Genomic DNA, 13,676 nt, shown 5'->3' with positions numbered 1-13,676 from the left:
TTTCCTGAACGCCCTGACCTTCCGGTGCCTGAAGACTCGGCCAAGATCCCTAAGATGCCTCGTGGCCACCTTGTATCTCCTCCAAGGGAATCCCATCGTGGCCCCTTGGCCACATTACACTCTTGGGTGGTAGGCTGGGGTCCTCCAGGACTTACTGTATGTCTCAGACTCAGATTCTTTATCCAATGTGGCCCAAAGACGCCAAAAGCTTGTGTATCCCCATGCAGTCTAAACACCGAAGCCTCCAAAGTCAGCTCGAAAAATGCCCTTCCTAGCCAATAGCAGTGAAACAGCTGGATCTGCCCAGCCAGTTTCTCTTCTGGACTTTGACCTAGGTGCCCTGACTCCCCACCAGACCAGAGGTCAGGGTGACAGCTGGAGAGAGTGGGTGCCACTCAGACCACCTCTGGGCTCCTGTAGTTGCTGTTCACTGGGCCCAGCAGACCAGCGGCAGGGCTGCCTGTTGCCATGGCCTTCCCCCTGTGATCCAGGAGCTGTCTTTCTTGTGGACCACCGCCAAACCCGAGGCATCTCAACAGGTGGCTCCGAGAGCAGGGCCGGCGTCTGTCCTGGAGCAGAATTCTGACATGCCTCCTTCACGCAGAAGGGAGGACCCCCACCCGGATCGGAGATGAGATTCTGAGAGGCTAGGCTTCCCTCTTTCCCCACCTTCCTGCCTTTTAATTTTGCAGAAGCAGTTCCCGCTTCTAAAATAAGCGGTTAAAACTCTATTTCCTGACAGAATCCACAAGGAGTTGTTTTCAAAAATAATTGCCTGCCCGAAAGTTAATCACGTTGTATCATCCTCCTTGCAGGTGTATACTCTTACTGACAAATGTTTCCCCAGGTCAGTGTGGCCTCTGACCTTGAGCTCAGCAGCAGACTGAGGAGTGAAAAGTGAAAAGTACTGGGAATGTTTCTTCCTCTCTCTCCTCCTCCTTCCTCCTTCTCTCCCTCTTCCTCTTCTTTTTTTTTATTTTATTTTTTAATAGGCTTTCATGTAGCCCAGACTGGCCTCGAATTCACTATATAGTCCAATATGACCAAGAACTTCTAATCCCTATGTTATTACCTGAGTGCTGGATGACAGATGCATGAGGCACGGGGGCCTGGTTTATACAGTGCTGGGAGTCAAGCTTAGGGCTTTGTGCATGCTAGGCAAACACTCTACCAAATGAGCTACATACCCAGCCTCCATCCCTGCCCTGCCCCCTCCCCCTACTCCACCCCCTGCTTTGACGGCCTTTCCCCCCAATTTTGGGGAGAGCGTGTATGTGTGTTCTGTTGTGCATGCGATATATGTACTTTTCAGTGTGGATAATGCATGCTCGTGTGTGTGTGTGTGTGTGTGTGTGTGTGTGTGTGTGTGTGTGTAGGATAGAGACAACATTGGATATCTTTCCCTTATGAGACAGCATCTTTCACTGAAACTGACGCTCATGGACCAGGCTGGGCTGGGCTGGCTAATGAGTTTCAAGCATCCACTTGTCTTAGATGCAGCCGCCCCATCCCTCACCCCGTGCTGATGTTACAAACATAAGCTGGCATGCTTAAGTTCCCCCTCCCATCACCCTTACTTTCCAGTCCTCCAAGGTCCGTGCCCCCCACCCCCATTCTTTTTATTTGGTTTTTCGAGACAGAGTCTCTCTGTGTAGCCTTGGTAGTCCTGGACTCGCTTTGTAGACCAGGCTGGCCTCGAACTCACAGAGACCCGCTTGCCTGCTGGGATTAAAGGCATGTGCCACCACTGTCTGTCCTCATCCCCTCATTCTTGTGGCTCCCCTAAAAATATTTTAAAGAAAGAAAGAAAGAAAGAAAGAAGTCCATTTGTGTTTACCATATAGCCACCGGAACACGGTCCAACTCCCCTTGGCCAGCCCCTTAAAGAAAAGTGAGCCCTACCTTCCCCAGCCCTACCCCGACACTATTAGCCATCTATTGTGGAGAGCTACACTTCAGCATCCTTGTCACAACTTTAAAGATTTCTCTTTGACGGCTTCCCGTCTCGGCTGTTACTTTTGAAGGGGCAGGATTGACACAGAAGCCTTCTATGTCTCTCTCAACCTGCAGGCATTGATACCTTACAGAAGACGCTTCCATGTCCTTTACGGTTAGCAGGAGCACGGCTCATGGATTCCCACATGGCATCTAGTGACAGCAACGACACAGACATCCACCTGGCCTCTGCGTGCCCAAGTTTTCATCTGTGGATTCCAGGGACCCAAACTCAGGTCCTTACACTCCCACAGCAGGCACTGTGCTGACCTCTCTCTCTCTCTCTCTCTCTCTCTCTCTCTCTCTCTCTCTCTCTCTCTCTCTCTCCAGCTTCATCTTTCCCACCTGTCTTTTAAACCACGAAGAAACAGATGCAGAGGGGTAACCTACTTGCTCAGAGCCTCATGGCTGAGTTGGCATCTGCCTACATCTGTTTCACTGATGGTCCCATCTTCCACAAGAGCAAGATGTCTGGCGATGAGCATCTTAAGAGGACTCGGTATATGGCTTGCAAGTAAGTGTCTCTGCTGACTGGGCCCTCTAACAGGATGGGGTCATTTATAATTAACAACTCAGTATTTGACCAGGAAACTGCAGTCAACATCTCCACCTGTCCTTCCATCCCTGACGGGCTCTCATTTCCACAGAGCCCAGAAATGGCCCCGGGTGAAATCTGAGATGAATGACAGCACCCTTGGCTCTCCTCGCCACCCAGAAGGAGGCAGGAAGGGCAGGACCTTGTAGGGTTTGCTCAAGGTTTCCAGCCCCCCTACCTGGCTGCTCCACCCCGCTTAGGCTCCAAGTCACTGGGCTGAAATTACCAGTTTCTGCTGTAATAACCACCGTAGCTGAAGGCGAGGTTCTGGTGTTTCCCGTATCTGAGGCGGCTTTGCTTTTCTATCCCGAGCTCCTCTGTTCTTAAGTGACATCCAAGTTCCATGGGAGCAACAAGGATTCCTTTATCCCAACTGCATCAACTAATGGGGGTGGGGTGGGGTGACAACACACCTTATCTTAGCCCTCAGGTATCTGGTAAACTCCTACTGTATTCACTGGATTCTCAAGGCCAGTGCCAAGGAGAAATGGCAGCTAGGGCGACTAAGGGCCCCAGGGAAGGGCACTCGGTCCCCACACAGTGAGGTCCCCAAATAAAGCAGGTGCAGGACTGGGGACTCAGTTTGCTTGACCTGCTCTTCCCAGGCAAGGCTGCAGCCCTAAGAAGCTTGTGAGAACCTTCGAGAGAAGACAAATGAGTAAAGGGAGTCAGTTCCACAGTCAGTTCCACACTCAGGCACAGACAAAGAAATGGCGGCGCAGAGACCCACTTGAAATCACACAGCTCACTGGATGCAGAACTCAGGGCAAAGTCAGGCTCGCTGGCTGACTGCGTGCCCGTGCGATGGCCTACCCCTTTCCCGCCTTGCCCTCTCTATCCAGGCCTGACTTCCCCAGCAGTGCTCCGGCTCTTGGCAAGAATATGAACACTAAAGCAGTGGATCCAAAGGGCACATTTGACCCCTAAACTCCTTTTGTGAGGCTCATCTTTGCTGGCTGCTGCTGCCTGCGACCCCTCCCTCGCCCCCGCCCCAACCCCTCCAATCAAATGTCAGCAAGGGTAAGAAAGGGGGTCTTCTACTTGAGCTCTGGCCCAGTGGCTTGTTTTTTCATGTGTGCATGCTTTGAGAAGGGGCTGATCTGCCAGGTTTCTCCCTAGGCTGGATATTCAAATCCCATGATTTGCCCTAATTTCGGGTCTCCCTTCCCTATTCTGCCTCAGGTGTGTGGCCAGGCCATTTCAGACCCCACAGCCACACAGCCCCACCCTGGCTCACTTTTTATTTTGTTTCATTTGTTTTCTATCCCTGCCAGCCCTTCTAGACAACTTGACTGCATTGTTATTTAAGCAAAGAAACAGTGGAAGAGGACCACACATGGCCACTTTATGGGCATTCCACAGCAAAGAGCAATCTCCCTCTGAAGGCTCAGAAATGGCATAGGACAAGGCTGGGGCTGTGACAGAGCAAGGGAGAGGGCTGCCTGATGGTCACAGCAATGCCCAGACCTGTCCTTAAAGCCAGGACCTGTCGGGCTTATTGTTAAACTGGTCACAGCCATTTCTTCCTCTGGTTTGTACACTTTGCCTAATGCTTCTAAATTACCATAGGCAATAACAACAGCAATGAAACTGCCCTCCCTGGACACTCACTGTCCTTTAAGGACTCACAGGGGCCTACTTCACCCCTCACAGTCACTATCAGGAATCACCTGTCGCCAGAACCTAGATCTATCTCCAGGGAGAGCATCTAGTGGGGGTGACAGGAGGAGGGGCCATGTGTCATCTGTATCTTTATAAACACTACATACACACATACACATACACACACACATACACACACACACATACGTGTGCATACACACACAGGTTCTTCAGTTCAATATGAAACCCACACTATAGGCTCCTGAGCGACACGTTTCCAAACATGGCTTGCCTGTCAGTCATCAGTAACAGAGCTGGTTTTCTTTGTTTGTTTGTTTTGGTTTTGTTTTTGTTTTTTTCCCCCACGATCTCTAAGTCCCCTCAATTCATACGTTCAACCTGAGAAAACTCAGGCTATCAGGTGGTAGGGATTGAGAGTGAGTTTTAAGCTGCTGCAATGAAGGTTGTCAAGTACAAATAGCCGAAACACTATGGATGTAGCATTTCTAGAATTCCTGATTGTTTCGTGGTTCTTCTAGCTGTAGGTAGTTTATTGTATATATGTGTAACAATATAAATGTATATGTAAAAATGTTTTTAAAAGTGGCTACAATGTTTACTGGCAGAAGCCGACAAAGCAGACTTGGGAGGGAGTGCCTGGGTTTGAATTCTATGAGCAGGTGGGAAGGGCAATGTCAGGCTCGCTGACTGCCACACTCACGGTGCCCCTTCCCAAACAAGTAGCTTAGATTCGCCATGCCTAGGATACAATTCTTACTTCTCAGGTTGCTGTGACCACTAAGTGACATGATACTTTATAGAGCAATTAGACTAACACTGGGAAATGTGTCGGTACCATACAAATACCACACCCTAGCCCTCAACCCGTATTCCTGAGCGCATGCTGAATGTACCGGAGGAGACAGGCCCCCCCCCCCAACTCCCACTAGCCAGTAGTAACGAGAGAAAAAAAGACCCTTTCAAGAAAACGTGGACATTCTAAACAGGTCGTTGCACACAATTCTGAGAACGGCTTCAGAAAGGACATTTGTCAATTTGCATGTAAACTTGAAAAAAATATCCGCAGCCCAATTTTTAAAATCCCCTTTAAAGACTGCTTTCTAACCCCTCGGTGAATTTAGATCAAGGCCCAGTGTACAGGGAGCTTTGGAAAAATATTTCCAGAGATGCTTATCCGTATAACCTCTGTGAGGCTCCCTACTTTCTTTACGTGAGACTTTGGTCGTCCAGGAAATAATCTCGGGCTCCAGCTCTTAGGTTTATTGGGAGCCCCCTCAGATTTGCAGACAACCTTTGAGTATTTGGAGAGGGGGGACAGGGGAACCTGATTCGCTGGTGAGCAGAGCAATCAGTCACCTTTTAGAAGCGTGGTGGTTTAACTCAAACGCTTTTCAGGCAAGTAAATGTACAGTCTGTTTAATAACTGATGGAAAAAAAATCAGAGTCAGTCAATTTCGCTCTGCTCTTCCCAAATCCACTTAAATCTTTTGAATGCAATCGCTTTTGAAGAATGTTCTGGCCACAGATAACCCGGTGTTTCTGTTTGGGGCTAGGAGGTGCCAGTCTGCCCTGTGCAGTCCGGAGACCCACAATCCAGGCGGCCAGGTGGTGTTGTCCAGGCCCACTCACCTTCCCAGGCACCGGTCCTGGGGTGCTAGCACCCAACGGCGAGCCTATGAGCCTATGAGCTCCGGGACGCGCTTGGCACTGGCAAAGTGGCGCCTGTCCCTAGGCTGCGGGCTGGGTTGAGAAGCACCTAGCTCTTCCCGGGCTCTGTCCACCCCCGCGCAGCCCCAGGTCGCCCCCGAACTTTATTCAGCAGGCATCGCAAACGCCTACTGGAGACTTTCCGAAACTCCTGGCGGCAGAACTGCTTCCCCACCCCGGCGGCAGGAGCGAGCGTGGCGAGGGAGAGCGTTGCGCTCAGGGGCTGCGGCGCCCAGGAGGACCCGCCGGACACTGGGGCGCGCGGCACTGGCGCCTCTTGGGGATGCTACGTGGATCAAGGGCCGCTATGCGCGGGCCGCATCTACCTCCGGAACCTGAGGCTTTTTACGGAAAGGAACCGGCAGGGAAGCGCGCCCTGGACTGGGACAGGGCCAGCTCGCAGAGTGTCTGGCCGGGACGGGAATCACATTCAGAGCCTGAAGGGGATGGCGCTTCGGGCCCCAAAGACTGCAGAGATTCTTCGCCCAAAGCCGGCTTCTCGAGTGGGCGGACCCCCTCCTCCGCCGGCACCGCAGCGGCTTTGCCACCACCCTTTCTTTTTCCATTGGAGTTCTCCCTCTGTCTACGAAGCTCAGCTTCAGAGGTCCAGGTAGAGGACATCAGGCTGTGCCCGAGTCCCCTAGGTCGCGCCGGGTTTCCAGATTCCCCTCCCCCAGCACCCCTACCCACGCCTGTCCTGTGTTCGTCCAGCCCGGGGCGCCTCCGATGCCGCGCGGGTCTGTTCGCTCTTACCTTCACGAGCCGGAGCTGCGGGCGCCGTCCCATCCTCAGGCTCGCTCCGTCAGCGTCCTGGATGCCTGGATCGCTCCGACATCCCACAGCCGAGAGCGGGCAGCTGCGGTCTCAGGTGGGCGGCGGGTCTCCCGGGCCGCTGCGCTGCGCCCTGGCACCTGGCTTCGCACCCTTCTGCCTCGCCTCACTGGCGGGTTCTGGCCCGACCTTCGTGAGCAAGTCTGGTCGCCTTCTCCCGACTCAGCCCGGCCCGTGGCCACCTTTCTTCTGCTTAGAGCCCGCGCGGCCCCGCCGCCTCCCCCATGGTCCGCCTGCCACTCGCCTCGGCTCCCCGCCCCCCTCTCCTTACGTCCCCTCCTCTTTCTCCCTCCTCTCCCCTCTAGTCCCTCCTCCGCGTCTCGCCCCTCTGCTGGCTACTGGCTCCCGCCTCCTCGGTCGGTTGTCCAGCCCTGTGCCGGTTCCCCTTGCCCTGGCAATGCTGAACCTCCTTTTCCCCACACACTGGCTTGCGGCAGTGCGCGGGGCGCGCAGGCAGCTGTGGCGCCCGCTGCAGCTCAGAGAGAACCGGGGATCCTAGAGGCGGTGGCTGGAGAGCAGGCACCCTCTCTCCTCCAGCCTCTAGTGAAGCTGGATGTTGAGACCAAGGGATCCTGGCGGGTCTCGGGGGTAATTTAGGAGGCTAGTAGGAGCTGGAGAATAGGGCGATCTCCACAAAGCTCAGCCTGCGTGGAAACAAGAAGCCGGGAACTACATTTGGGTCGTTCCCGCCTTGCAGCCAGCCAGGACATCCACCGCCCCCTCGCCCCCGCCACACTTCAGTAGGGAGGGGAGCCCGGGCCCGACCTTTCTCCCTACCCCAGCCCCCGCCTTTGGCCTAGACACACCCAGGGTGTGCTGAGACACCAAAGCTCTGCAGCAGGAGCCCTTCCTTTTTCAAGTGGTTCGTTCGTTTATTCTCCTCCCGCCCCCCCGCCCCCCGCCCTCCGTCCCCCAAACTAAGCGTCTCTCAGTTTGGTCCAGGCTCTACTTAGGATTCCCAAGATAAAGTGGAGACAGTGGGCTGGGCATCTGGAATATAAGGAGGGGAAAGAGGGCGCACACTGCGCCGGAATACTGTGGACGCAGCTGGGAATCCAGCCGGGAGGGCGTGAAGTGAGCCACAGCGCCCCCTCTTGGCCAATCTCTAGGGGTTGGACCAGGCTATCTGGCCTTATCTGGGGTCTTCATCTTGGTTAGCTTTCTAACTCCACTTCAGTCTGAAAAACAGCTCGGGCCTTTAGGTGGACTGTTCCCCCCCCCCCTCCCTCCCTTTCCGTCCCGTCCCGAGCGAGAGCTAAAGAAGGAGTCTCTCGGAGGTAGAGACATCTTCACCCCTCAGAACTGGGTCTCCAGCGCCTATGGTGGCTGCTCTAAAGCACGGGAGGCGGGGTGGAAGGAGCGGGGGGGGGGGGGGGGGGGCGGGGAGTTCCTAGTGCTGGGATCAGCCTACTTTAAAATCCAGCTGGGCCTGGCTTCTATGGACTCTACTTTGTGCAAGCCTTCCCCCTTTATCCTCTGCTTTCAGCATACTAAGCAAGATCCATCACATCTAGGGGCCCAGCTGATAGCCACTTTTGAGCAGGAGTTGGCGTGGGTCATGTGATAGTTTGTTGGTGAAAAAACTGAGGCACAGAGGAGTGTGGTTTTTTCCAGATCCCTTTAGTAGTCGGTACCCTTCCTTCTAATTCCCAGCTCAGTACCCCTGAGGGTCCTGGCTTTCATGATGCTGTGGGTGCCGAGGCCAGAGGAGCGCTGACAAGCACGCTGGTCACATTGGCTTAGCCATTGACGGATTCCAGCACATTCCAGCGAGGCAGAGGCCTGTGCCTTCGGGTTTAGGGCAGTGGATTACTTCAGTCATCCCAGAGAGATGGACAAACTATCCAGACTGCCAATTTGCTGTCCCCACTGTGCCCAACAGAAGGGAAATGCAGAGTGATCCGGCAGCCTACTGGTCCTGGAGGCAGGCAGCCTGGGCTGGAGTCTAGGCTCTTCCAAACAGCTCTAGGCAACGATTTAACTGGGCCTCAATATTTTCACTTTTTCTTTTCTTTTCTTTTTTCTTTCCTTTCTTTCTTTTGTTTTTGTTTTGTTTTTGTTGTTTTTCGAGACAGGGTCTCTCTGTGTAGCCTTGGCTGTCCTGGACTCCCTTTGTAGACCAGGCTGGCCTCGAACTCACAGTGATCCGCCTGCCTCTGCCTCCTGAGTGCTGGGATTAAAGGCTTGCGCCACCACGCCCGGCTTATATTCACTTCTTAAATGGGAACAGGAATGCCCACCCCCTAGGGTTGTTGAAGAGGAAGTGGCTGCTTGGCACAGTGCCTGGCACATTGTCCCTCTCATGGTCATCATCAAGATAGAGTGGACCCGGTGCTCTTCCAGGAAATTCTTGGCAGGAAGTAGATTCTTGAGAAGGGCCCTGGAACCCTGGACTGAGAGATTGGAGGAGGGAGGGAAGGGGAGGCTAGCTGGTCCCCAGGGCCACATCTCAGCCCTGGCCTTGGAGCAGAGTCCCTGGAGGAAGGACAGCCTCAGGGCTGCCCTTCTCTGGATTCTGATTTCCTGGGGCTCAATAAACAGCAGCAGATTTCGGCTCTGAGCTCGCCCTCCTCCCCTTGACATGATCTTTAAATATGCTAATGCCATTAGCTCACAGAAATCAGCTCTGGCTCTTCTGGCTTGGTGCCTGTGAATCCCTACTCCCCAAAGAGTCTCCAGCCAGTCCAGCTCGCCCTGGCTGTGTCATTCCCTGACCTAACCTCCCTCCGTCAGGACCCCAGGCTGGGATCGGGGCTTGGGTTCCATGCCAGGATCCCACTTGTTCTGAGAGCTGCGGTTCAACAGTTCTCAGTATCCCCTTGTGTTTGTCTGGACACTGCAACATTTTACCTTCAAAAGCTTGGCTCTCCGCTCTGCCACGGAAGACATCGCAGCTCAGGGCAGTCTCCCTGGCAGCCTCACCGCACCCTGCTTTGGACCTGCTTGGTCCCATTTGAGCCTTCTTTCCCCCAGCCTGAGCCTTCCCGCACTCTTTCCATCTCCCTCCTTTGCCCTCTTATTCAGTCTAGGCCCAAGCAGGAATCAGCTTGCAGGCGGTAACACTTCCAAAGCAAGGAGCAGCACAGGTCACCCAAACACAAATAAAAGGCATACATTCACTCGACCTTCCAGCTATCAGAGAGAGAGAGAGAGAGACAGACAGACAGACAGACAGACGGACAGACAGACACAGAGACAGAAGAGACAGAGCCTGTATGGTGGCAGACACTCCCATCATGCAGGTCTGGAACCTCTCAGATAACTTCTGACTTAAGAGCCATGTCTATTTATTTATTACAGCAGGGTCTTCGTAGCCCAGGCTGGCCTAGAAACTCACTCTCTAGCCCAGGCTGGCCTCCAACTCTTAGCCCTCTCCTTACCTCAGCCTCCCAAGTGCTAGAATCGTAGGCATGCTCCTTCAGGGCCCTAGCTACTTTTAAATTTCTAACTGGTCACAGCAGACACTATTGCAAACACAATGGGAATAAATAACTAGGAAGCGAAGTTTTCTTTCTTTCTTTCTTTTTTAAATAAAGGTGCAACTGAAAACCTAGAAGATATGATAGGGACGGGTGAGGTGGCTCAGCTGGTAAGTACACTGGCCTGCTTCTCAAGAGGACCCGAGTTCAAACCTCAGCTCCCACGTGGCAGTCCACAACTTTTTGTAACTCCAGTTCCTGGGGATCTAACATACAGGCAAAAGGCCAGTGCATATAAAATAAATAAATAAAAATTTAAAAGCTAGAAGATCCAGTAGGCTGTGTCTGGACACACTTATTCTCTGTTTCCCATGTACCTTGTCACACCCTGGCAACACAGTTGGCAGATTCAGATCAGTCTACAGATCATACTTGCCACAGCCCTAGTCCCAAGGATGGAGCCAGGAAAAAAAAATGGCCTTTTAAAGGACAGTCTTTAAAATCCCAGGAACACTGGGAGACAGTGTTAGCTGCTCCACTTCATCAACAAACATTTAATGAGCAGCAACTATACGCCAGTCACTGTGGGATGCCAAGGCTAATAATGATAAATGTGCGAGGGTCCTCGCTCTCAAGGTGTTCACAGCCTCCAATGGGACACAGCTGCTTTGATAAATAATTGAAAGGTAGCAAAATTGAGTCAACAATAGACTGGGCTATGGCAAGTATGATCTATAAACTGATCTGAATCTGCCAACTGGGTACCACAGACAGATGACTGACTGGCCCTCTAGGGAGAGGAGTCTTCAGGTCCAGCAAAGTGACACCTTGGGATGGGACAGATGATGGGATGCGGCTTGGCAGTGACACAGCAGAGGAACATTCTGGAGGCTCCTCCCTGCCTTTTCCCAAGTCTGAGCTTGCATCAACCAAGGGCACCATGTACACTCGTCTGTGGCACAATTACCATATATTTGCATTTATTTAGTAGAGCCAAGAAATCCATTGAAGTTCATTGGTTGGTTCTTTTTATTAAATTTTTAAGCGGGGAGGTGGTGGCACACACACACCTTTAATCCCAGCACTTGGGAGGCAGAGGCAGGCAGATCACTGTGAGTTCGAGGCCAGCCTGGTCTACAAAGTGAGTCCTGGATAGTCAAGGCTACACAGAGAAACCCTGTCTCGGAAAAAAAAATGTATAACTTTATTATTTAAAAAAATATGCACATAAACTGTAAAAAGTTCGTTGAGTGTCATAGATTTAGGGTCTGGTTAATTTTGACACGTGATGGTTTTTGTTTATTTGTATTTGTTTTGTTCTTTTGTACAAAACAAAACAAAACAAAACAAAAAAACCCAAAACCAAAAGAATTTTTTTTTCTTTCAAGACACAGTTTCTGTGTCTAACAGCCCTAGCTGTCCTGGAATCTGCCTTGTGGACCATGATGGCTGAGAGCTCACAGCGATGCGCCTGCCTCTGCTTCTCAAGTGCGGGAGTTAAAGGTGTGCACCACCACGCCTGGCTCTATAACAGAAAGAGTTTAAAGGTGCATGGAAGTAAAAAAGTTTGTACAACTGACTTTCACACAACTCTGGTGCCCCATATTTGGCCATGTCCCCTTGATGGGGAGGCCCAATGGCACTCGGAGGAAGGATAGCAGACTACCAAGAAGAGACTTGATACCCTAGCATCATATTCAGGGGGGAGGAGGTCCACCTCAGTCACAGTCATAGGGAAGGGGAATGGGGTAAAAGTGGGAGGGAGGAATGGGAGGATGCATGGGATGGGATAACAAATGAGATATAATATGAATGATTTCATTTTTCAATTAAAAAAAGGTTTACACAAATGGAAAAGTATCTTGAAAACATTCTGGAAGTAGAAGCAAATTTTGAAAGGAAGGGCAGACACCCACTTATCTCTATAGAGGAATTACTTCCACCTAGAGCTCTAAGCCAGAGGTTATAGACCAGAGGTCCTTTTGTGTCCAGTCTGGGGAGAGTCTTTGGCAATGTTTAAAGATGTTTTTGATTACATGGATGTGGGAGTTTTTGCTGGTATCCAGGGGTCTAGGGATTCTTTAGGGATATCCTACAAAGTACAAAATGGCACACCCTAAAACAAAGTTACCTGGCTCAAAACACCCACAGGACATCTGTCCCAGCTAGGGCTGTGGCACGTTGCATGGCAGATTTGGCATTCCAGGAGACTCAGGTCCAAAACCTAGCAGTTCTGAGAAACATTATCTCTAGCTCAGAGGTCCCAGTTTCATTCCCAGCACCCATACAGGACAGCTCATAGCCATCTGTAATTTCAGCTCTTGGGATGTTGATGCCCTCTTGTGGCCTCTGCAAGCACGCATGCAAACACAATACACACACACACACACACACACACACACACACACACACACACTTAAATCTTAAAAATAGAGGTTGGGGATTTAGCTTAGTGGTAGTGTGCTTGCCTGGCAAGTGCAAGGCCCTGGGTTCGGTCCTCAGCTCTGGGGGAAAGAAAAACAATTTAAAAAATAAAAACGAGGAGCTATCTTTTGAAGATACACACACTGAAATATTTACAGATGAAATGTCACGATGTCCTAGATTTGTACCAAGTTATACAGGAAGACACGGAGCGGGTGAGGGTCCTGATGAGACCAGATCTCATTGTTAATGGTTGAATCTGGGTGGTGGGCACAGAAACGCTCAAGATAACACTTAGTTTATCTACCTGTAGGGGCAGGATGCAGCTCTGTGGTGGAGCTTGTGGTTGGCAGGCATGCATGAGACACCAGCTTCAATCCCCAACACAAGAACAGACAGACAGACAGACAGACAGACAGACAGACAGACAGACAGACACAAAACAAAATTCAGAGCATGTAGGAGCCCTGGGACTAAGGGAACTAATAGACTGGGGTTTCCAGACCATTTCCTGTGAACTCTAAGATCTCAAAGAGAAGCCGCCAGGGATGATGTTGGGGAGGGGAAGGGCTGTGAGAGTGAAAGTCCCTCCTTTTCTTCTTCTTCCTATGTAGCCCAAGCAGACCTCAAACTCAACCCCCCCCCCATCTCTCCTCCTTTATGTTAGCATCAGAGTGAATCACATATCAGGGTGCACTTCCCTTTCAACCAATTTAAGACATGTGTCTTATTATTTTACTGTTTGCTTGGTTTTGAGACAGGGTCTCAAGTAGCCTACGTTTGCCTTGAACTTGTGAAGTAGCTGAGAATGACCTTGAACTTCTGACCCTCCGGCCTTTACCTCCCCAGTGCTGAGATGACAGGTGTATGCCCATGTGGTGCTGGGGATTAAAGCCAGGACTTCCTGCATGGTAGGCAAGCACTCTACTAACTGAGCGACATGATTTCACACAGGGATTCATACAGCCCAGGCTCTTTTGAGTTTGATAAATAGTCCAGGCTGGCCTTGAACTCCTGCTTTTCCTACTTCCAGAGGGCCAGGTGAAACCATTTTTATTGCTGTTCTCAAAACAGGATTTCTC

General features: G+C 51.5%; 1 protein-coding gene across 1 annotated transcript in view; it reads right to left on the bottom strand.

The window, feature by feature from the left end:
- Positions 1-6,981, bottom strand: part of CRHR1 (corticotropin releasing hormone receptor 1) — a 45,230-nt gene extending 38,249 nt beyond the window's left edge. Inside the window, exon 1 of the mRNA XM_084750074.1 lies at positions 6,674-6,981. Within this exon, the coding sequence (XP_084606200.1) occupies positions 6,674-6,706 (33 nt within the window). The 5' untranslated portion in view covers positions 6,707-6,981. The remainder of the gene's footprint in view (positions 1-6,673) is intronic.
- Positions 6,982-13,676: the final 6,695 nt, after the last annotated feature.

Source organism: Acomys minous (genome assembly GCF_964271855.1).
Source record: "Acomys minous genome assembly, chromosome: 12".
NCBI lineage: Eukaryota > Metazoa > Chordata > Mammalia > Rodentia > Muridae > Acomys > Acomys minous.
This window is presented reverse-complemented; position numbering and strand designations above follow the sequence as displayed.